This window comes from Berghia stephanieae, chromosome 9 (assembly GCF_034508935.2).
Source record: "Berghia stephanieae isolate SIO BIC M18660-M18661 chromosome 9, UCSD_Bste_1.3, whole genome shotgun sequence".
Taxonomy (NCBI): Eukaryota; Metazoa; Mollusca; class Gastropoda; order Nudibranchia; family Aeolidiidae; genus Berghia; species Berghia stephanieae.
The window spans coordinates 1,951,536-1,976,535 of NC_088368.1; the positions used below are offsets into that span (position 1 = coordinate 1,951,536).

General features: G+C 36.4%; 1 protein-coding gene and 1 long non-coding RNA gene across 2 annotated transcripts; both read right to left on the bottom strand.

Annotated features, from left to right (window-relative positions):
• Nucleotides 1–8,436: 8,436 nt before the first annotated feature.
• Nucleotides 8,437–9,713, bottom strand: LOC144979475 (uncharacterized). The gene is made up of 2 exons (XR_013646713.1): nucleotides 9,548–9,713; nucleotides 8,437–8,672 (listed from the first exon to the last, which is right to left on the bottom strand). It is a non-coding gene; the product is annotated as an uncharacterized LOC144979475 (long non-coding RNA).
• Nucleotides 9,714–12,634: 2,921 nt separating this feature from the next.
• Nucleotides 12,635–20,920, bottom strand: LOC144979474 (small ribosomal subunit protein mS40-like). Its single transcript, XM_078926147.1, has 6 exons — nucleotides 20,771–20,920; nucleotides 17,153–17,306; nucleotides 16,831–16,925; nucleotides 15,786–15,857; nucleotides 13,833–13,959; nucleotides 12,635–12,850 (listed from the first exon to the last, which is right to left on the bottom strand). Exons 1-6 carry the CDS (start codon nucleotides 20,834–20,836, stop codon nucleotides 12,786–12,788), a joined length of 579 nt encoding a protein of 192 aa, XP_078782273.1. The 5' UTR covers nucleotides 20,837–20,920; the 3' UTR covers nucleotides 12,635–12,785.
• Between the last annotated feature and the right edge of the window lie 4,080 nt (nucleotides 20,921–25,000).

A 25,000-nucleotide genomic window follows, 5' to 3' on the forward strand; every position in this document is an offset into this window, starting at 1 on the left:
TGAAATGTTTTAATTTGTACATAGATGTGCCATTGGATTGTCATGATTATTTTGGTCAGCATTATCATTTTGTCAAAGTAAATGTTCCAAGTTTTTGACGTTTTGGGGTCCTGCTGAATTCTTATTCCTATAAATCATCAGCCTCAGACTATTGCTGACAGTAACACTGTGTCATTGTGCATATCCAAGATTGTATGTTATTTCCTGATGGTCTGTCGTGTATCAGTAACAGTCACAATATTGCCCTAGAAGCTTGAGACCAGCACTGCAGACTCTGAAAAAACTGGTTCTAGTTCTAGTTTTCTGACCAATAATTTAAATACATGATGTGTTTTTACAGAGTGGGGTAGAGCAGGTAGCTTGAAGGGGAAGCGGGGCTCAGTGGTACAGTCTTTGCTTCCTACCCGAAAGGTACCGAGTTCAATCACCCGCCGCTGCGCTGTGTGGCCTTGAGCAAGTCACCTCACCGTAGCTTGATTTGCGGCGCTGCACTGTGGCTAATGCCTGGGTTATTCCAGTCTTCCATTGAAATAGACCCTAGAGACAAATTTCCCCTATGGGATAAATAAAGGGAATTTAAAACTGTGGAAAGTATTGGATAAGAAGCTGCCTGTCAATTTGAGGCTAAGGAATATTATTATCAAAAGTTTGTTGCATCGATGGGTGGTCATTGACCCATAGTCTCGTCTTCTGTTCCCCTATATCACAGCCTTGTCGTCTATCCCCCTGTATCATATTCCCCCCATATCATTATCATGTGATGTATCCTTGCATTGTGATTGGACTATTTGGTGTTGCCTCCCCATTGTCTTTTGCAGGGAGGGATGCGATGCAGTCAGGTGGATTGGATTACATTTTGTTTCGGTGAGAGATAATCGGCTTTGGTTGGAAATCATCACATGTTCATGTAATCAATTGTGTCCCGTATATCAAATGAAAAAGTAAATACATTGCAAGTCATTCAGAACAATGCAGCTAGATTCGTCGCATGAAGCGACCTCTCTTCTTTTAGAGCTGTACTGGCTGCCCATAGTTTAAAAGATTGACTACAAAATGGCTACATTAGTTTTTAAATGCCTCCATGAATCTGCTCAAAAATATCTTAATGAACTGATTGAATTGAAATCCCCTGACTGATAGAAATTTATGATCGTCCTCAGATGTTTTCTTGTCACACTACACACTCCCCAGGGCAAATACTGAATGTTTTCGTGTAGCAACTCAGTTTGGAATAATTTACCTTTGGAGTTTCTGATGATATTGATAATAATGCCTCGTATATGTACGTATATCTGCATCGCGCTTTCATTCACCATTTACCAACAATGCAATTTATTTTATGTTACTGGGTGGGGTTCCTGACCTCTCATAGTGGGCAAGATGGGGGGGGGGGGGGGTACATACTGTGTCTTCTATCCCCTTATATCTGTTTTCCAACATGCTTTCTGTCTTTGTCTTGGAATGAGATTACTTGGTTTTGTCCCGGCCCTGGCCGGAATCCTTGACTGGGAGGGAAACAGTCAAATGCATAGTTATTGTTTTGGGAGATGATATTTTTTTCCTTGTAAATCATCTCTCTATTATGTATTATTATATTTGTTATTTTTAATGTATAATGTAGGCATTTGAGTGTGTTCCTCTTTGTTGGATTTTGTGCTTGTGTCCGGATGAGACTTATAGATGATCTCAAATTAAGTACATTGGTGGTGTGCTCTTAGAATCTACATCTGATCCCTATTTGTTCCCAGTTCCTCTTACTTTTTCTTGGGTGCTTTAATTGTAATTTTAGAACTTTTTTCTATCCCATTTTCTTCCTATTTACTGGCGCTGATATAACCTTAATGTGTTGCAAGCGCCGTAAAACCCTTAACAAACAAAAAACAAACATTTTTTATGCTCAATTGTCCGTACCTATGCTTAATTATTCTAGTCTTTTACGTGAGTTTGGAAAAGCTGTGTGTACTGAATATTGAAGGTCTGGTGGGACATGGTGTGTGTGTGTGTGTGTGTGTGTGAAAATTACAATTATTCTGGAGTGAGACAGATGTAACCACTTTTGAAAAGTAAAAATTTAAACTTAAAATATTTTCAACCAATCAATTGATGCCCTTTACCAATCAATTGATGCCCTTTACCAATCAGGGATGCCCTTCACCAATCAGGGATGCCCTTCACCAATCAATTGATGCCCTTTACCAATCAGGGATGGCCTTCACCAATCAATTGATGCCCTTCACCAATCAGGGATGCCCTTCACCAATCAGGGATGCCCTTCACCAATCAATTGATGCCCTTTACCAATCAGGGATGGCCTTCACCAATCAATTGATGCCCTTCACCAATCAGGGATGCTCTTTTCTAATCAATTGATGCCCTTTACCAATCAATTGATGCCCTTTACCAATTAGGGATGCCCTTCACCAATCAATTGATGCCCTTTACCAATTAGGGATGGCCTTTACTAAAATATAAAAAAGCCTGAAAATGTTTCTTGTAAAGAGCACAGTCACAAATTCTATCACCTATAAATGCTAGAAAAGGACTCTTTAAACAATCAATACTTTTATCTTTAATAATAACGACCAAGATGAAGGGGAGGATTTTTAAAAAGCCAGTCTTTGGGGCTTTAACACCTCCCCCCCCCCCCCCCCCAAAAAAAAAAAAAAGAAAAAAAAAATAAAACGAAAAAAAATCTACAGTTGAGCTTTTATATAGAGCAATATCCACTAAACATGCTCAAAGCACTTTACAAAGTCAGAAAAAGGGCATCCCGGACCATTGTATGATAAATATGAAACTGGATGGAGATGGGGTTTCTGGCCTCCCATAATCTGTCTGTGTTTTTTTGCAGCCGCAAAATTCGCACTTTTCCGCAATTTATACTATTTTTTTAAATGAAAAATCTCTACTTTTCACTGTTTTTGAACCCAAGTGATAAAATTTGGCAAAATTTTGGATTTCAAATGGCAATTTTCAACGATGCCAGCTAATGGGCAGGAAGGTCACTAACTGTGTCTTCTCTCCCCCTATATCTGTTTTTCCAACTTTTTTCTGTCTTTGTCTTGGAATGAGATTACTTGGTTTTGTCCTGGCCCAGGCCGGAGTGCTTAACTAGGAGGGAAACGAATGTATAGCTATGGTTTTGGGTGATGATTTTTTTTCCCTTTGTAAATCATTTCTCTATTATGTCATCATCATCATTGCCTTTTTCACCCTGGGTCAGGGTATAGGCCACAAACAGTTTCCATCCTTCTCTATCCTGAGCTAACTTTTTTATCTTATTCCATGTCTTACCACTTCTCTGTATATCAGCTTCTTTAATTCTTCTCCATGTTCCTTGTGGCCTTCCCCTTGATCTTAACTTGAGAGCTTTTTCCTGTGGAAATGCTCTTGGCAGGTCTGTGTTTTTAGTTTTAGTCAGGCTTATTTACATTCTATTCGACTCGTGTCCTCAGTCAATGTCATTGGCTGTCTGTAGACAATAAGAAGTGAAAGTGAATTCAAAGTTTGGCTGGGGCCTTTCCAGTATTTCCTCCATAGCTTACCTTAAAGTCAACCAATTTGGTCGGGGTTCCTGACCTCCCATAGTGGGCAGGGAGGTAGCCTACTTACTGCGTCTTATATTTCTATCCCCCTTATGTCTGTTTTCCAAGTTGCTTTCTGTCTTTGTCTTGGAATGAGATGACTTGAGAGGGAAACAGCCAAAATGTATAGTTAGTTTTGGGAGATGATATTTATTTCCTTGTAAATCGTCTTTCTGTTATCCACTGTATTATGTTTTGTTTACAAATTATATTATATGATTTGTAAACATTTGAGTGTATTCCTCTTAGTGGGGACCTGTGCTTTGTGTCTGGATGAGACTTTTAGGTATCTCAAACTCAGTACTTTGACAGTGTGCTCTTGGAATCTACATCTGTTTCCAATTTGAACCAATTCCCCTTTGTCTTACCTTTTCTTGGGTGCTTTAATTGTAATTCTAGAACTTTTTACTATCCCATTTTCTTCCTTTTTACTGGCGCTGATATGACCTTAATGTGTTGCAAGTGCCGTAAAATCCTCAAAAACAAAAACAGCAATGGAACAGAATTGAACAGTATTTTTTATTTATTTATGTATGTACGTACACCGTGATGGAAAGGCAGTGTTTGTGTGTCTAGGTGACTGAGTGGATGGTGGATTGTAAAATCAAAACCACTTGTCGTACTTTACAAAAACATGTATTTAAAATTTTGGTCCAAAAACTCGTCATTCATTTTTTATCAATGATTCAAATGACCTGCATCTTGGTAAAAACTCTCTAACCTGGGACTTCTTGAAGACTCCCGAGGTCCCACGTTTGAGAGTTTTTGCCAAGATGAGGGTTATTTAAGTGGATGGATTAGGTACACCAAACCAAATTTTGAGTTAAGAAAAAACCAAAAAGTCTATGTTTCATCACATAGTACTCAATTTTCTAAGAAGTTTGATACCAAAATGAGCCCTCTAACTCAATTATTAAGGAATTTACGCAATATTGAAGATTCGAAAAATATGCGCCTTCGCGCAACTTGCTCCGGTGTCAACTTTGCGCTATTGTAAAATGAAAAGTAATCAAACCACATACCTAAAACTTGCTAGACAGACAGGCAGCAACACAGGGAACACGCCTATTTTTTTCCAAGCATATTAAAGAACTTTATTTTACTTTTAAAAGGTCTTGAAAATGGCTCCGAAGCCAATTTCACATAAAACGACAAGGGAGGTAAAAAAGAGCAATTTGAACGATTTTTAAAAATTCATTAAAAAATAATAAAAACATGTACATATTCATGTGATACATCAAATTAAAGTTCATTATCCATACAATGACAAAATGTAAATAGCCAAAGTATGCAAGCCACACATTGGTCATTAAAGAACATGAAGCAAGACTGAAATAATGAAATCACAAAAATTTCACCTAATAAAAAAACTCACAAATATGCAAAATGTCAGGATATACAAATAAAACACTTCATACGTACAGCATGAATAACGTACAATTCAGAAATAGTATGATCTCCTTAGTAAAATAAATTAGATAACTTCAGCAGCTTCAGACTAAGCTATGAAAATTGAGAGAGAAAAATAATCCGAAACCGAGAAATCACAACAAAAAAAATGCACATTAAATCATTAATGCTTGAAAAAGAAATTAAACTCAATCAGGCTATATAACTCTTCGCTTCTTTGATGGGTTCTCAATATCACCAGAAACAGAATTTGATTTTAAAAAAGACTTTAAAGCATCCAACATAAAATCAACATCACCAAATCTTAAACTCCTTCCGCCCGACATACATTTATGAAAACGTATTTCACTCTTCAATATATCTTTTATCTTTGTCATTGAATAATTTTCAACTCTAAGCCTGTCAAATAAATCAATTACATCTTTATCTGTTCGACAGGGCCCACCGTGTAATTCAACATCTCGTTCAACCTTGGAAATATTCTCCATATCCTTTATCTGCTTATCAATCTTCTTCTGTTGATTCTCTACAAATTTCAATCTTATATCATTATCTACTTTATCTTTTAACATCTTACTCTCATTTCGCATTTTCTTCCCATGCTTTCTAGCTACTTTGAACATGAGCCCTTGCTCTTCAACAGACTTTTTAGATAAAAACGATATTGTTTTATTGCGTTTGACAGCATGAATGGTGGACCGATTATGGAGTGATGCATTTCTCCTTTTACTAATGTCATAATCGAAATCACCAAATGCACTCTCACCAACCAAATTTGTAAGAGGACAATGGCTCAATGTTCTTTTCATTTCATCACTGACATGAGCATAATAACCATCATTTAAAAAATCTTTCAACTGTCTCTCAGTAACAGAAGAAACATCTTTGCATAATATTTTTAACAAAGCAATCATTACAACATTATTAAATTTGTCAATTTGACTATGTACCATATCAAATGCAGGGGATTTGGAAAAAGGGAGAGCATCTCCAAAAACAGATGTAAAAGAAATATCAAGTAATTCAGAGGGATCATCAGCCCATTTCTTAAAACAGTCATGCATCATTTGAACATACATAAAAAAATCAGTATACTTCACTGTATTACTCTTGACAAGAAACCAATAAGGCGAAGTGACTTTTAGACAAAATAGGGCAATACAACAAACCAATGACATTAACCTTAAATCTTGAAGGTCATGAGTAACACTCTTAATCAATAAATTTGGGTTATCATGTAAAATACCAGAAGTGAAAAAATTCAATAAATTGTCATGGTGGAATAAAATAGAAACAGCAGCTTCAAAAAAGCAATTAAACCTGTTGGACTTAAAACTAGGAATGGGAACAACATTGTGAGTATCAGAACAAAAAGTAATCCACTGTGGACGACATCCATTTTTCTGGTCACCCCTGGGACCCAACAAATTACAAGTACATCGAATTATTCTATTTGTCGCAGACTCTGAATCTTTGCTAAAAAATGAAAAGGCCCCATCTTTGTCCCTTCCTAAATACTCATCGTCCTGAGTGATCAACTTTCGTTCAAAAACTGACAATGTCTTTTCAAAGGCAGAACTAATTCCTAATAGAAAATGTGCATTACAATGCAAAAAACTGATCTGAAGGGAATCTCCAAGCTCAGCGTTTAGTTTATCTGTAAATTTATGACCAAAAAGAATATTGGGCGCAGCCCTATCAGACATGACACTAGTAATTTTAGAAAGAATTTCTCTTAAAATAATATCAGGAGAAATGGAGTACACATCTTTATAGCAATCAACTAAATTACTAATAACAATCATAGCAATATCCAAAAGAGTGTCAGAATTTTCAGTGGCAACAGGCAAAAACCCCAGATAAAAGGTTTCCCCACTATCTAAAGTGAACTGATGTCCCACTATCTTTTTCTGATCTCTTGATGTACCATCAAAATGAAACGTAGCATTTTCAGATTTTAAAACATTTTCAACAGTTTGCATATTTGAAAGGACAAAAGCCTCATCACACATGTTTAAAACTGTTTGAGCACAAGGTAAATTTTCAGAAAATACATAATGAAAAATATTGCTTGATACAATATCAATTACTTTTTTTACATTTTTAGCTGAGACACCTGTCTCACAAACTAAGGCGATGACAGCTTTCCTGACATCATCAGAATATTCATTATTTTTAGAATTTTTAATTTTAATTTCAAATGGATTAGCTTCTAAATTTTCATATCTGATGATCTCTTTCTGTAACTCATCTGTAAGGTATTTATTTTTTGACTTCATTTTCTGTAAGGACAAATCTTTCTTATTTAAATCACTGTGTAAAACAGATATAGTTGAGCAATAATCTTTACAAATTTTGTCATGCCCAGCTTTAATTTCTTTTAACTTTAAATCTTTTTTCTTTAATTCAGCTTCAAACTTTTCTTCTAATTTAGACACAGTAACTAAAGCTTTATCCTCAGCTGAACTAAGTTTCTCTTTCAGTCCTTTTACCTCCTCCAGTAGAGAAAATTTCTCCGATTGAATATCACGTAGTGCAGATTCAACAATTAGAAGTTTTTCATTCAAAGACTGAATCAAATGTAACTGGTCATCTTTCAGCTTTGGAGTAGTTGGAGTTGGACTAGATCGTAGTGGGGTGGGTGGGCGAGGCGTAGGGTGCTCTTGTAATGGCAATGATGAAGGCTGTAGATGTGAGGGTGGTTGTGGAGACGAAGAAAGGGAAAATTTTGATAGCAGAAATTGCTGAAGCCTTTCAGGATGTTTGGTCTTGTTGCTCCTGAGTCGTTCATACTCTTTGAATGTTTTTTTTAGGACACAAAAAAGTTTAGAATTGATGCTCAGTCCAGATAAATGACAAACCCATTGAGCCGTTGTGTTTGAACTTAATCCCATATCCCTCCTGGAAAGTTCAATATCAATAACTAATCCGTTATCGATGTGTTTCAAATCCAGTGAAGATGCAGGCGGAAAGGGCAATGAAGCACGGGTGATGCCAAAACTCGACAACTTATCCGAAATAAAGTCGAAGTCAACCCCACATTCCAGGAACGACAGATCATGCCGTTGCATGCAGAATCTCTGGTAAGCACGCTCCACTGCATGCCTTATCCGTGATCTGTGTGATGCAAGGTCTGGGGATATCAGTAGAAGACAAGTCTTCAATCTGAAATCAAATTATTTGAAAAGATGAGACAATGGCAATACAACACAATTTTACATTGTCAATTGTTACCTAACTCTGTACCTTTCTCGTTAGCAATGCTTACTCATATGTACAGTGAATCCCACTAGGCACTGAAATGCACCAATACCCCTTCATATGATCCTCACCGATTTCTTCCTGTAACAAAACATCTTAATCTTAGCCAGCAAAAAAAAAATAAAAAAAAGCGGTCAGAGAACAACTGTCTTGACTTTGCTCACTTCTTGACAATGGATGATCACATGATAGCTTTGGGAAACTTCTCTGAAAAAAACGTGATTACATATAAATGACGAAATAAAAATATAGTCACCTCCTTCCAAGATTTTTTTGATGAGCAGTTCTCCGATTCCTGCTTCAAAAAATAAAGCTGTACAAGTAACTTCTGGTTCACTTTTATTGGTGGCAAATCTGGTCGTCTACCTCTCCCAGATACCAAAAAGGTATTTTTTAAACCTTGGTAAACATCATCATCTGAGGAAATATATCAAAATGAAAATTACTAATTTTATCATTAAAATCAAAATCTTCCTTCCACAAACATTGAAATAGATACACGTTATTATTATCCCCAATAAATAAAAAATACCAAACAATAATCTGAATCTGATGAATAGGCAATAATTACAACATGAATATGAAAAAAAAAAAAGTCATTTGCCATGGTAATAGCTAGTAATAATAAGTACCAGGCAGTCTGGTAGCGCACAATTAATATTTGATCTACTGAAATTATATTGAAGGATCACAATAGTCATATAACTTTATAAACAAATCAGTCCACATCCAAATTAATGACAGGGGTCTGAGCCCATCCAAAGCAAAGTTTCATAACATAATTTTTTTTAAAAAAAGCTTACTATTGCTGTAAAGTCACATACGCCTCTATAATAATAATAATTAATGATAATTTCTTAACCAATAACCTTAGAACGCATTCGAACTAAAACAAAAACTAATGTGAATCTCGATAAGTTGTCCGCAATGGACTCGTCCGAAACCTGAATTGAGTGTCCGCCATTTTGAAATCAAGATTTCATCGCCACAAAAGTCTAGTGTATTAAGATGACAAAATACAGCTGTATTATTCATTAAAATAAAATTTAGATTGGTGTCATATAAAATTAGATAACTGATTAAAGTCTTACTGGTATTTGTTTAGGGGAAAATATAACATAAAAAAATACAAAGTGCCACAGAGTTCCCAGTTGCTGGATACGAGGGAATACCGCAAGTGAAAGAATTTTAAAAGACACTGCGTTTACGATTTTGACAAAAAAAAAACTAACTAATATAAAAAAAGCAATATTTTCAATGATCAGAAAGTAGATTTCAAACATATAACTTACCTATAATGAGCTTTGAATCCATTCTTGAATGAAATCAATCAATCAATCACACCTTGTTTACAACTAGTCGCGAGTCGACTAACGTCAACTCGGCTCCTTCGTTTGAATGACTTCGCCGGGCATGGTCGTTCTTTTTAAATAGCCAGCTTGCGGACGCTGTTCCATAAAATAGTTTCGAATTTTTACCATGAATAGAAAATTGAATACTTTTTCATTTCATGTAAGTTTCGTTTCAATGTTCTCATATTTCGGCATTTTTTTTGTCAAAAACTTCAAAAAAATCGATTTTTAGAGAGGAATATGATTTTATACAATATAAAATTATATACCAAACGAAAGAGAATTCAATTCTGCTTCAAATAACACCATTCATTTCCCGATCTCATAAACGGCGCTCGCAAGACATCCGGTTGAAAAAGATGAGGTCATAAAAACTGACCGTGAGCATTCCGACCAACCGTTTTCTACACATTTTTATTCAAATCTATTAATATTACTTATTGAACAAAACCATTTTCTTTTTTCCCTATCATAAAGAAAAAAGGATGATCTTTACAATGACACCAAGTGTAATGCATACATTTTACACATTATTTGAGAGTAGCAGTGTGAAAGTGATGAATTTTCCCGATTTTCATCACAATTTTACCCGATAGTGGCTGGTTTGGAGTACCTAGATGGATATTTGAATGACGAGTTTTCTGGCCAAATTTTTTAATACGTGTCGGTGCAGAGAATGGCAGTTAGCTGGATAATTACAGTACTTAGTTCTTTAAGTTTTAAGTCATGTGTGTTTCCAAACTCTTGTGATAATGACATTGTTGTGTTGTAACTCAAGATGGTTGTAATAGTTAATGTTCACAGGCTTCTGGGTGGGGATCCTGACCTCCCATAGCGGGCAGGGGGGTACATATTGTGTCTTCTATCCCCTTATATCTGTTTTCCAACATGCTTTCTGTCTTTGTCTTGGAATGAGATTACTTGGTTTTGTCCTGGCCCTGGCCCGAGTCCTGGCTGGGAGGGAAACAGTCAAATGCATAGTTATTGTTTTGAGAGATGATATTTTTTTCCTTGTAAATCATCTCTCTGTTATGTATTATTATATTTATATTTAATGTATGATGTAAGCATTTGAGTGTGTTCCTCCTTGTTGGATTTTGTGCTTGTGTCCGGATGAGACTTATAGGTGATCTCAAGCTAAGTACATTGATGGTATGCTCTTGGAATCTACATCTGATCCCTATTTGTTCCCAATTCCCCTTTGTCTTACTCTCTCTTGGGTGTTTTAATTGTAATTCTAGAACTTTTTACTATCCCATTTTCTTCCTTTTTACTGGCGCTGATATAACCTAAATGTGTTGCAAGCGCCGTAAAACCCTTAAAAACAAACAAAACATGTTCACAGGCTTTTCCCCATTGTATTGAAGTAGCTACGGTTTGACGGTAAACATGGGGTAAAGTTAAACCATATAAATATAAATGGATTCAATCAAAAGAAAGAATAAAAAATGTCATGAAAACAACATTCTGTCATCTTTAACACACTTTCGGCAACTTTGAATTGTTCTACTACCAAATCAAAATGAATTGCTTGGCTTTTACTGTTTAAAAAGGTAAAAATTTGAAAGAAAAAAATAACAACAAAAGAAAATGGAAACAAAAAAACCCCACAAGTAACAATAGACGTCATAGTATCAAGTCCCCATCCTGACGTCACAGTCTAGTATATGTAATGTCAACCAAATAGCACATACTGTTTTCTTTAATAAAACGCCAGTATTGAAGTGTTGTATTATTCAAGGCCCATAATCAAGTATTGACAAGGAAAATATAACTCTTTCATCAATCCAGGAATAATCCAATGTTTTCACTGTGACATAAGGTAGGCAAGCTGGTACGTAATAATAAACAATTACAACGAATCATCAATGGGTTACATGCCTTGATTATCCTCCCATTTTCTATCTTGATTTATAACTTATGATTTAACTTTAACCAAAATATGTGGAAAATGAAATAAAGAAATCCTTTGAGTTGGTTTAAGTTTAAGTTTAAGAGTCTTTGACTGAATTTTTAAAAAGCTTTGTACGTGTTCATTCACATTGGATTTTGGACGGGGTCTTCTGACATCCCATGGTAGGTGGAGTTGTTAATTTTTGATGTCTTTATGTCTCCGTATATTTTTTTGCCCTTTCTGTATTCTGGGTGGGGTTTCCGACCTCCCGTTGTGGGCAGGGAGGTACTTGCCGTCTTCTATCCCCCTGTATCTGTTTACCAATTGCTTTGTCTTTGTCTTGGAATGAGATTACTTAGTTTTGTCCTGACCATGGCCGGAGTCCTTGGCTGGTAGGCAAACACTCGAATGTATAGTTATAGTTTTGGGAGATTCTATTTTTTTTCCTTGTAAATCATCTCTTTGTTATGTACTGTTTTTTTTAACATATGACTTGTAAACATTTGAGTGTATTCCTCTTAGTGGGATCCTTGCTGGTGTCTGGATGAGACTTTAGGGTGATTTCAAACTGAGTAAAAGTACATTGACGGAATGCTCTTGGAATCTACATCTGTTCCCTATTAGAACCAATTCCCCTTTGTCTTCCTTTTCATGGTTGTACAGAGTTTGAATACCCACTACGTTGTGTGGCCTTGAGCAAGTCACCTAGCCCTAGTTCAGTTTGAAGCACTGGATTGCAGCTGACGCCTGGGTTGTTCCATTCTTCCCCTTGGAATAGACCCTAGAGACAAATTTCTTCTATGAGATGAATAAAGGGAATTTTATTTAATTTTTTTAAATTTACTTTTTTATTGTCTCTCATCCTGTTTCATACAGTCTATAATAGAGATGATGCTTAATAACTTGTGCATGGGAGACCTGATAAATCAGTGGTTTTTTCAGCCAACAACAAAAACAAGTAGTCACAAGTACCGTAAAACCCTTAAAAACAAAACAAACAATAAAGTAAATAAAATAAGACTATAAATTGAATTAATTACATTTTTTTTAAAATGCCGATGAAACATTCCACTCTAAGACTGGGAAACAAAAATTACAACTAAAACAAGGACGAAATGTGAGGCTGTGAAATGGAATGAGGCCATTGGTGAAAGCATTGAGTCGATTTGACCAGTTCTAGGTTTAATTATCTCTTATTCTTATAGTCATCGTAGTCGTAGGTTGTGACATGGAATGAGGCCATTGGTGAAAGCATTGAGTCGATTTGACCAGTTCTAGGTTTAATTATCTCTTATTCTTATAGTCATCGTAGTCGTAGGTTGTGAAAGGAACTTTCATCTCCAAGTAACCTGGAAATTTAACAAAAAAAAGGTATAAAAGGTCATTCCATTATTTAAAAAAAGAAGAGGAAAGAAAATAAAAATCACTTTTATGAAAAAATTAATAATTGTAGAACAAGATAGACCTGCCATCGACAACATAATCTTATATAACAAACACTGTGAGCTTTTGTAAGATTCAACATCCACCAAATGTGCTCAAAGTTCTTTACAAGGGGTCCTAAGCCTACAGCAATACCATGTCGGATGAGAAGTGATGGCGACAAGTTGTGTGCTGTTACAATTTTTATAAAGAACTGAACAAGTGTGTATAAAAAGTGCCAGACAAAGCAAGCAAGAAAAAAACACTTTTTGATTAAAAATTATTATGCATTTCTGCTTTTTTGTTCCACAGTATGCATCATCAAGGTCATGTGGGTGATTTAATCAATTTGTTGTCGAGACAATTCAGGGAATGGCAGTCCTTATTAGGTGTGGATTAAATATGGATTTGACCTTGTAAAAAGACCTATTGTGTGTGACTCATACTTGGAATTGATATTTGAAAACATCAATTCCACGGAATGGGATATCGGCATGCTGGGAAATGATCTGGAGGACCGTACTGAATCCTCGCCAGACAAAAATCAAGTGATTTGTTTTTATATGAATAATGTCTTTGTTTTGTACAATGACACACTTTCCTTTAAAATTACACTTTTTTTTGTTCAGTCCCAACGACACCTTTTATTCAGTTGAGGTTAGCAGCTCTGTCCAAGCCCATTCCTGTATCACCAAACCATCCAAACCCCCCCCTCTGTCCACCAAGCCCATTCCTGTATCACCAAACCATCCAAACCCCACCTCTGTCCAAGCCCATTCCTGTATCACCAAACCATCTAAAGCCCATCTCTGTCCAAGACCATTCCTGTATCACCAAACCATCCAAAGCCCATCTCTGTCCAAGCCCATTCCTGTATCACCAAACCATCCAAACCCCATCTTTCCTCACCTTGATCCCAAGCCTTCATCACTTCCACTGTCAATTTCTTCTGCTGTTCCTGACACAACCCCGTCTTCATCGAGTCAATGATCTCACCGGTATAAGGGGAGATAAATTGATCTAACAATTTTGTGTTCTTCAAAAGGAGAGAAGAAAAAAATAAAATTATTATTCCAGCCCTCTCATTGGAAAACCCTATCATTTCTTAGTAAAAAACTATATTCAACGATTCCAGAATATTTTCACACATTTTATTGGTGTGAAATTAGGTGTAAAAGAGCTGATTAGAAATTAAAAATAATCGTTTGGTGCGCATGAATACAAATCCAACGTTTTTAGTTTTGGGTCAAATTGTCATTCAAGCAGAAGGAGAAAGATACAAATTATGGTGAATAGAAGTACTAATACCATACCATTTGGGTACAAAATATCTAATAATATTACTTGTAGGGGTAGAATAAACGTATTCTTTCATTTCATTGTATTTATTAAACTCGTTATATTTTTATTGTGCAATAACACTTACGCGCAAGCTCTTTGTGTTATTGGGCACGATAAAAATAACTCGTTTAATAAAGACAATGAGATGAAAGAATCGTATAGTATTCATCCCCTTGGGGAGATTTGTCTTGAGGGTCTATTCCAAGGGAAGACTGGAATAACCCAGGTGTCAGCCACAGAGCAGCACCGCAAAGTGAGCTAAGGTGAGGTGACTTGCTCAAGGCCACACAGCACATGGTACATTGAACTCGTTACCTTTCGGGTACGAAATAAAGACTGTACCACTGAAACACGCTGATGAACAATTTCTTTTAATCCTAGTCTCAATTATTTTAATCATCTGATCAGGATCAATCATAGAGACATCATTCAGAGCTGATAGTGACAAAAAAAAAAATGGAGGATTAAAATTTTGAACGATTGCCTTTAAGCCCCATTATTACTGTATCAACCCCCACTTTTAGAGCAATTGAGATGATAAACTATCATTGATACTCTAGCTATCTTCTGGAGAGTGGGAAACTGCAGCTATTTGTTCCACCACATATCAAGTCTCTCACTCCAGAACATTTGATTGTGGGGGAAATATAATCATTTTTTTTAAAGGAGGAATTTCCTCCTCTCAATCCAAAATTGCGGATTTCCTTGGATCTGAGGAAAACCATCGGCACTGATCGCAGGTAAAATAATTAGAAAAAAAAACCTCAGTAAAGTCTTCTCTTTTTTCTATAAATAGAAATACAGACAGTCAAACATGAAGTCAAATAAAACAGATACAAAGTTGGAAAATAGACCAGATATTGGTCTGCCTAGACTTGCAAACCAATGAATATTCATCAAATTCATTTTTTCATTTAAAAAATTAACAATTAGTGGTATGACACGCTTTCAGATCTGAAGGTCCTGGGTTTGAGCCTCGCTCTTGGTGCACACTAGTTGAGTCCTTGGAGAAAGCTCTTTACTCATATTCTCTAACCATACTCGGGGGTAAAATGAGTACCTGGCCGTTAAAAGCGCTGTCTCTGTCCGAAAAAAAAATTGTTATATCGCCTAAAAGGCGTCATGTCCCATCCCACATGTTAAGTGTTGCTGGTGGCCAGGGACCCCTTGTAGAGCGCTTTGAGCAGGTTAAGTGGATATTTCGCTATATAAAAGCTCAATTTAAAAAAAAATAATTTAATTCTACCCTTTACGTGTAAACAAGACACACCAACTATTTCTCTGTGTCTGTCTGGATTTTAAATGATGCATAAATTATAAATGTTTGTATTATTTTTGTTATTGGCTGAACAAGGGTTTTGAGCCCAAAACATTCTCTGTTTGGTACTTCATTCTTTTTTTTTTTAAGCTGTTATATTCATTTTTGTTAATGACTTATTTATTAGAAACCAGGATAAGATTGACTCCTATAGAAGACCTGTGCCTCTGAAGGTTTAGAAGAGTTGTGTTGATTTGAATTACCTTTGAATCTAAGACCAAATACTCATCACGACAAATGGGACACGGGCTGGCTGTGGAAATCTCTCCCTTTCTCTGTCAAAAATAAACATAAAAATGTGAATTATCTTCCTCAGAGAGACCTCAGATCCATTGATAAAGATAATTTTTCTCTATGTTTGTAGAATAGAATAGAAGTGCTTCTATCACAAGGTAGAGAGTCAAAATCCTGAGTTTAATGGTTATAAAATAAATAAAAATAAAATTCCCTTTATTCGTCCCATAGGGGACATTTTTCTCTAGTGTCTATTCCAAGGTAAGACTGGAACACCCCAGGCATCAGCTACAGAGCAGTGCCGCAAATTGAGCAAAGGGCAAGGTGACTTACTCAAGGCCACACAGCGCAGTGGTGGGTTACGGTTATTGAACTCTGTAATTTTCGGGTACGAAGCAAAGACTGAGCCACGCTGCCACCCCTCCCTTATAGTATGAACACAGCGACCAACTGCCATCTGTTGTGATTTGGCAGCGTTAAGGTTTATAAAATATAAAAGTACTGACTTTATTTTATAGTTTGTTTTAAATCAATTTTACCATTAGACTCCGTTCTAAGTCCTAACAAATTCCAATCAGCTTTGCAATATTGTTTTTTCGATAATTTTTTTTCTTATTCCATCAAAACTTCTTTAATTTTAAATTGAAAAATCTGAACCATTCTGTAAATGAGAGAGTGGATAGATAATTTTATTACTAAAAACATGCAGTGACAATCAAGAGAATTTCATGCTTCTGTCATTAGATTGTAGAATTCATGGGTTTTGGGTCTCTAATTTCTTCAGTTAAGTCTAGCTCTGTTTTCATCTTTCAATACATTTCATATCAAATTACTGATCAATAATGTTTTTTTTTTGTTATTCTTTTGAATGAGGACATGACCAAAATCTACCTTGTAATGCAATTTGCTCTATAACAAAAATATACATTTTTTTGGTAAATATGGTAAGTATATACATTTGCTCTATAACAAAAGTATAATTTTTTTTGGCAAATATGGTAAGTTTATACTTACAATACATGTTTTTCTTGTAGGCGGCATTATATTTTTCTTGAAGTTTCTTCTGTAGTGAAACCAAACTGGTTTCTCCCCATAACCCTCCACATACGCTGAAAATAATAAGTAATTAAAAAGTCACACGCACAACAACAACATTTTATCTTTGTTAAGAAAATGTACTCTATCAATATGTGTAATATTCTTCTTTTTCTGTTTCAGTGAATTGAAATCTTGTCATAATTATCCCTCACCAAGCAATAAAGTCCCATTATTCAATAGTTAATTCTCCCTGAACTATTTTTCTTATTTTATGGAATTGAAAATCTCATTTCCTCACCGTTACTATCAAGATATCGGATGCTGGTCTCCACGTCAACAACTTGTCTCTTTGGTTTTGTGTTCGTGTTCTCTGCTTCACCTGATTGGTCTGTCAGTTCCTCTTGCCGTAGGACTCTTGTCAACGACACATTACGGCACCAAGTAAAAGACAGCTGAAAAATTGATAGAGGCATTCTCAGATTATGACATGAGAACTTGAGATTCTCACCTTGATACAAAATTGATTTTTCTTACTATATTCATAAAGCATTCTGATAGTCATGGAACACACTTTTAAAATTTTGAAAATCCATACATAAATAAGAAATTGAGAGCAAATTCATTTTTCAAGACCGTAGAATTTTTTTGCTTGCCAATTGATGTAAGAAAATGTTCCAACTTTGACGTCATGTAACTAACCACTAAAAAGATTCATCATGTTTGTGAAACACATTTTTAAAGCACAGTGACTAGGTAAATAAAATATGACAAGATTTGAACCAGACACAATTTTTTTTCCCACATCTACAGTCTGTTGAAAATTCCCCCCAAAACATTCGCGAAAGTAAATGTTTTGGCCTCCAGCATGACAAAATAGCAAATTCCATATACTAAATGAACATAATGATCAAAACAAAATGACATGTAATTCACGTCAACGGGTAAAGAGTACTCCAGGGAAGAGGTCAAATGTTTTTCAGACATTTTCTTCAAATGGTCTTTGAAAAATAAATAAGTGAACACCAGGAAACACGCAATTTTGTATGTTGGGAGAAAAATAGCTATAATCACAAGCAGAATGTATAAAAGATTAAATATCTCTCAAAATAATTCAGATAGAAGACAATTATCACGAATCACACATTATAGGATACCGGACCTGCTGAATTAAAAAATCATCTTAGCTTTTTGGTAAAGTCAATATTTCCTTCTCAAAATTCAACATTATATCATGAATGATAAGCACAATGTTCGAACCAGCAGCATAAAAAAATAAATCAACCTCTTAAGAAACCCTTATAACCCCAAGACATCATGTTTTTACTTCCACAACGTCTGTTTTCACTTCCATTCTACTTTATGGACTTTATGTCTGGTAATTATATTGCTTGGTTTTGTCTTGGCCCTCTCTGGGATCCTTAACCGAAAGGGTGCAGTAAAATGTATTATTCCTATAATGGGGGATGATTTTTCCACTGTAAATCGTCTCTTTGTATGTTATTATATTAGGAGGGTATCGATATATATGTTGGCAGTAGAGTGCTTTCCTCTTATACGGAATCATGCGCGTGTGCCCAGTAGGTGTGTCTTTAGTGCCCTAAACTCCCTACCATCCCAAAGTCTTTTAGCGCCTTAAGGTCTATAACGCGTGACTGTATCCTGATTTCTGCGTTACTAAATGAACTGCTACCCTTCGCCTTTAGATAGGACGATAGTCTGAAATAAAGTACTTTCCGCCACACACACCCAAAAGACCTAACCACCCGATTATTTGATTAACGGCTTAACGACTTAACGTCCCTATGTTTTTGCAATAATAATAATTATTATTATGAGTATGAGTGTGAGTGTTCATCGCAGAGGGCTGGTGGTCCGATGGTCTTTGAATCGGTCTCCACCAACTTGTTGTACTTGTGGAGGTCGAAAGGCTGGCTTCAATTATTCTCTTTTTAAAGTGAAGGCACGTTCAAATCGAAGTTGCCAAGGCTGACAGAGGGGTAAGGGGTGGCCTTTTCAGATTCTGATCTGATTCAGACTTACTTCAGAGATTTATTTTCTCTCACTCAAACTCAAACTCACTCAGTCAGACTCAATCACAAGCAGGGGCGGTTGGTCACATTGTATTTAAGGCGGCACAAATCCGAAATACAGAATCAAATTTTATTGGTCTAGTTAATTTAACTTAATTTGACCTACTTTGTATGTGTGTGTGTGTGTGTGTATGTGTGTGTGTGTGTGTGTGTGGAGGGCGGTATTGCAATTGTTTGCATATGTGCGTGTATTTGTGTGTGCGTGTATGTGTGTGTGTGTGTTAGAATATTAACGAGACATACTCACAAAAGAGCATCAATTATCTTGGACAAAACTTGTCTGTTAACTTTCACCTGTTCATTATAACGACTCACAGACGCAGCATGTCCTGTTTCCAACTGATTTCTTATATCTACAACGTTGAAAAGTTTATATTTAACAGCATCTGTGACATGGCTATTTGATTCAGAATGTTTCTTCAGTGCTTGAGAGATGTGCGCAATATCACTGAATCCTCCTGTTGTCCGTTATAGCATACATCACCAAAAAATCAAGCAATAAAAACAATGAAGCGTTTTACGGCTTTCACTGGCAGTAAGCCATTCAACATTTTAAAAATAATCATTATTAAATCGGCGCTGTCTCCTCGGTGTGTTAGAAACTAAGTTAAAATTCACTGGTTTGTGTGGACCTAAATCTTTCACCACGATTTTCTCTTGAGGGGATAAGTGTCGGAATTGATTTTCAATTAAAAAATCAACATGATTCATGGTTGGTTACAAATTACAGAAATAACTTTTTAAAATAAAATGATTCAAGATAAAAACAGGTAGGTTTCATAAACAATGACAACAGCGATAATACATTTTCTCTGAATACGAACGGTATGACACACAACTTTAGAATAATAGAATTCAAAAATCCACATTTAATTCCAAACGCAAAGCACTTGTTAACTTCACACACAATCAGCGACATCTTTATAATTATACTATTATTAGTATTAGACAATGCACACAATAAAGTTGAGTAGGGATCGTTGGGAGTGTGCGGGGATGAAGGACTCCGTGGGGTCAGGGATTTTTATTTATAGTACCATGGGGCTCTTCTCGGTGCATACTTTGTTTACTGTTCTTTTTTATATTTAATATATATTTAAGCAAAACAAACAATGATGAAATATATATTTATTGCCACTCTCTTCATCCGTATATCTAAGTGAAGCAAAGCCTCTTCTTTCAGTGATAAAACTGATATGGTTTTAATTTATCCCAAGTAGGACCTCAGGGCGTGCATCGCTAGATTGGCCGTCTTGGCCTAATTATTTTAGCAGTGAAAGACAATAGTTAGTTGGGGAGGGAGGGTGGAGGGAGATTGGGGAGTGGTAACTAACTTTCTTCAAGGTACAACGGAGTATAGGATAAGGACAGGACGGCCAAACGAAGACTGGCTCATATAAAACAAAAAAAACGTCCCCACCACACCACACCCTCCGCTCATTGTCACCCCGCGCAGGCAACGGGGGAAAGATGAAACGTGCCGATTTGACGCTACCTTCGCGGAGCGACGCACGAGTCATTAAATATTAAATTCAAAACAAAAAGCAGTATGTGCTAAATTTTTAATTTTATCAAAATTTTAAAATTGAAGTTTTTTGTTTGGCTGACATGTTAATCTACGGAAAATATAGGGCGGCACAAAACAACTTCGCTCTATTGACCGACCGCCGGTGATCACAAGTCACAATCTCCGCTACCGCGTAGTCTATCGTATTCATATTGGATTCTATCTAATATGTGTTGAATGATATGATTAACACATCGATTTGCTGACTCTATCAAAGTAGATAACTTGGAAATAAACAAATGACATCTCGAAAGCCAACCTTTTGTCCATCAGAAAGAAGCAATCTTTGGTTGATATTCTTTAAAATGCTGAAGGACGTCGCCATCTTGGGTGTTGCAAAACTAGTGATCTCCCCTCATTGAAGTGTTTCTAACGCTCATGGCGATACACATGACAAGGATTGCCAGAACTGTTGAAAAAAAAAAAATAATAATAATAACAGAAAGAAAGAAAAAAGTCATATAAAAAAACTGCCAAATGGCATTTGTCGACATTTACTTATATGCAGGTATGAGAACCCAAATTAGTATGGGCCCTTAGAAATACTCTCAAACTGACTAGACATCGACCATAACAACAATAGACAGATTGCGCATCGGGGCTCTAACGGGGCCGATTAGAGATAGACGACGATTGGGATTGTTTGTAAGCTTTAACCCTTTGCCCACTAGTCATTATGACATCGGAAATGCTATCGCCTTCTACGCCAGAACAGAAATAGAGGGTGGAGCCTACCATGATATAACATTTTATGGAGCCCTAATTTCATCATATCAGTTCTGTCCACTGACAGGTGGGTGGGTATCGCTTTCCAGAACTTGTGTCCTTATATGAAATTCTGAGTTTTTGACCAATCAACGATTGCTCTTTTGATAGCTCGCTTGTCAAAATGAGTCAGCTCAACCCTTGATTTATGTACAGGCATCACAGGCGGTATATGTTGTGTAACTTCAAAGACCACGTTTGACCGAAAGCAATGAATGGAAGCCCTACTGTGGCGTGGAGAACGAGGTCTTGTATGTATAGTTACGTCATATCTCAACGCTCGTGAATTCTTAGTACGGCTGGACTCACAATCAAAACACGAAATATGTGTTTTAAACTCTTGAATCAATCGAGTTACATCAGTGCGTTCGTCTCATTGAGAAATGAAAAACTATATATAAATCAAGAACATCGATCGGAAAACAAGGAAATTATCATAAAATTATAAAATTTGAGAAAGCTATTTTCAAAATCAAATCTGTTACAAAAAAGGTTATTTCTAGACCGATTTTTATGAGACAAAGACAATTTTTCTCCACTTTTCAAGCTGATTCCAACAATGAGGTTTTCAAATTTATCGCGATAAGATTATTTGTCATTATTTTTTTTTATACCCAATTGACTGCTCAGGAAATGAATACGTAATCCTTGGCGGCTAGCGAGTAGGTGTTAAATTTTGCTTACCCTTTCCCACGTAGACGCACGCACACACACACACACACACACACACACACAGACTTATCGTCGTCTAGCATCCTATCGTTCGGCTCGACGATTAAAAGGGGTTCGTATCGTCGCTAAAATAATTACAAAATACATATATTTAAAATATATTTATGGTAATGTGAATTAAATATTTTAATGCTCTAATATATCAAGAATGATCATTATTATGATTTATTACGGTGTGAATTGAATTTGACTTTTAAAACTGAAGTTTAATCTGACACCCTACTCGCTGTTATCATTCGAGTCTAAGTTGTAATAAGGCAACTTTGGCCAGAAGTGAAAGACATACATTGTGTGTTCAGTCTGTGTGTGTGTGTGTGTGTGTGTGTGTGTGTGCGTCTGCGTGGGAAAGGGTAAGCAAAATTTAACACCTACTCGCTAGCCGCCAAGGATTACGTATTCATTTCCTGAGCAGTCAATTGGGTATTAAAAAAAAATAAAGACAAAGAATCTTATCGCGATAAATTTGAAAACCTCATTGTTGGAATCAGCTTGAAAAGTGGAGAAAAATTGTCTTTGTCTCATAAAAATCGGTCGAGAAATAACCTTTTTTTGTAATATATTTGATTTTGAAAATAGCTTTCTCAAATTTTATAATTTTATGATAATTTCCTTATTTTCCGGTCGATGTTCTTGATTTATATATCGTTTTTCATTTCTCAATGAGACGAACGCACTGATGTAATTCGATTGATTCAAGAGTTTAAAACACAGATTTCGAGTTTTGATTGTGAGTCCAGCCGTACTAAGAATTCACGAGCGTTGAGATATGACGTAACTATACATACAAGACCTCGTTCTCCACGCCACAGTAGGGCTTCCATTCATCGCTTTCGGTCAACCGTGGTCTTTGAAGTTACACAACATATACCGCATGTGATGCCTTTACATAAATCAAGGGCTGAGCTGACTCATGTTGACAAGCGAGCTATCAAAAGAGCAATCCGTTGATTGGTCAAAAACTCAGGATTTCATATAAGGACATAAGTTCTTGAAAGCGATATCCACCCACCTGTCAGTGGACAGAACTGATATGATGAAATTAGGGATCCATAAAATGTTATATCATGGTAGGCTCCACCCTCTATTTCTATTCTGGCGTAGATGTAGAAGGCGATAGCATTTCCGATGTCATAATGACTAGTGGGCAAAGGGTTAAAGCTTCCAAACAATCCCAATCGTCGTCTATCTCTAACGGGACCCGTTGGCGCAAACTCAGTAATGTTTTAGTTCGGCCATCGGATTCGTTAATTTATCCACGATAGGCAATTTATCTTACAGTGACAGATTCAAAGCTAAAAGATTATTGTATTCAACACAATAATTCATTATCTTTCTATTTCTTATGTTGACTCTGACCTGCCTTGTTACGGTTTGTGTAGACAGTGGAACCCACATATAACGGGTCTGGGTATAACAGGGACCCGGTTATAACAAGGTTTTTACAAAAAATAATCTCAGTTTACACCCTCTGACCTGCAAAAACGTTTCGTAAAACTAGTAAAATTTATCCTCTATTGATGCTGTGCGTTTAGCCAAAATACTCAAAACATCCTCCTGCCAAATATAGGATAATGTACCAAAACACAAAACTATGTGTAACATTGACCGTTTATAGTATGGCTAATAGAATTTAGTGAGAACTACTCATAAAAATGGCTGGCTAAAAACAATACCAAAAGGCTGAGTGACGTCAACTTCGTTCCTTCTATAGCAGGGAGTTTTAAGAGCCTCATCGACTGTATCAGAGGTACGGAAACCCATTCAGAAACACTGAATTAGCCAACATTACGCCCAGGTAAGACTAAGGCAAGATGATTCACCTCTCTCTCTCTCTCTGCTCCCGCCCCCCCCCCTCTTTCTCTCTCTGTGTATATGTCTGTGTGTGTGTGTGTGTGTGTGTGTGTGCGTGTGTGTTATGTACTGTTATAGTCTTGTTTTGAAGACACGGAATAATGAAAAGGGTGGTCTGGGTTGAAGTCGCGATTTTTTTCTTCTTTTGATCACACTGTCCACCCAGCAGTGATTGAACAGCTGGGTCTGTTGGATCTTGCAGAAAGCCTATTTTGCCGTAGACAGTGTCCTATCCAAAGAGTAGCAATCATAGGCAGGAGGTTGGGGGGGGGGGGTGGCACTTACTGTGTCATCTACCCCGCACCTCCCCCCCCCCCCCCCCCCCAATCTCTGTTTTCAAATCTAACTTGCTTTCAGTCTTTGTCTTGGAATGAGATTACTTGGTTTTGTTCTGGCCCAGGACAGAGTCCTTGGCTGGGAGGGAAACAATCAAATGTATTGTTATAGTTTGGGGAGATGATACCTTTTCCTTGTAAATCAACTCTCTGATACTGATATGTATTGTTAATTTTGTTTTGGTTTGAATATCATTATCATGATTTGAGTGTGTTCCTCTCTGCCAGGGCCTACGCTTGTATCTGTATGAGACATTTGGGTGATCTCAAATTAAATACCTACACTGATAGTGTGCTCTTGAAATCTACATTTTCCACATTTGAGCCAATTCCCCTTTGCCTCACGTTTTCACGTGTGCTTTTACTTTTAATCCAAAATCTTGATTTGTAAATTTTACTATCCCATCGTCCTTCTTATCGGCGCTGATATGACCTCAATGTGTCGCATGCGCCGTAAAACTCTTAACTCACTCAATCCTAGAGATTTTGCTACTTTTAAAAATTGGAAAAAAGTATTAAAAATGAGCATGTACATAGTTTTATTCAACTACCATTAACATGCAAAACTAAAAACATTAGCTTTGATACAACGCCTATAATTTGCCTCAGAAAAATGTAATAAATAGGCATGGGGTAAAAGTAACCCAGGTAAACTAAGGATATAGTCGGTGTTAGGGTTGAGTGAGTTAAAAACAAAATAAGTAAACAAACGAACAAACAAAGTTTAGTAAGCAGATGGTATTGTCCATTTCACGCTTTATAAACTGGGATAAATTATTCTGGTTCCGTAGGCCTAATGGTTCTGA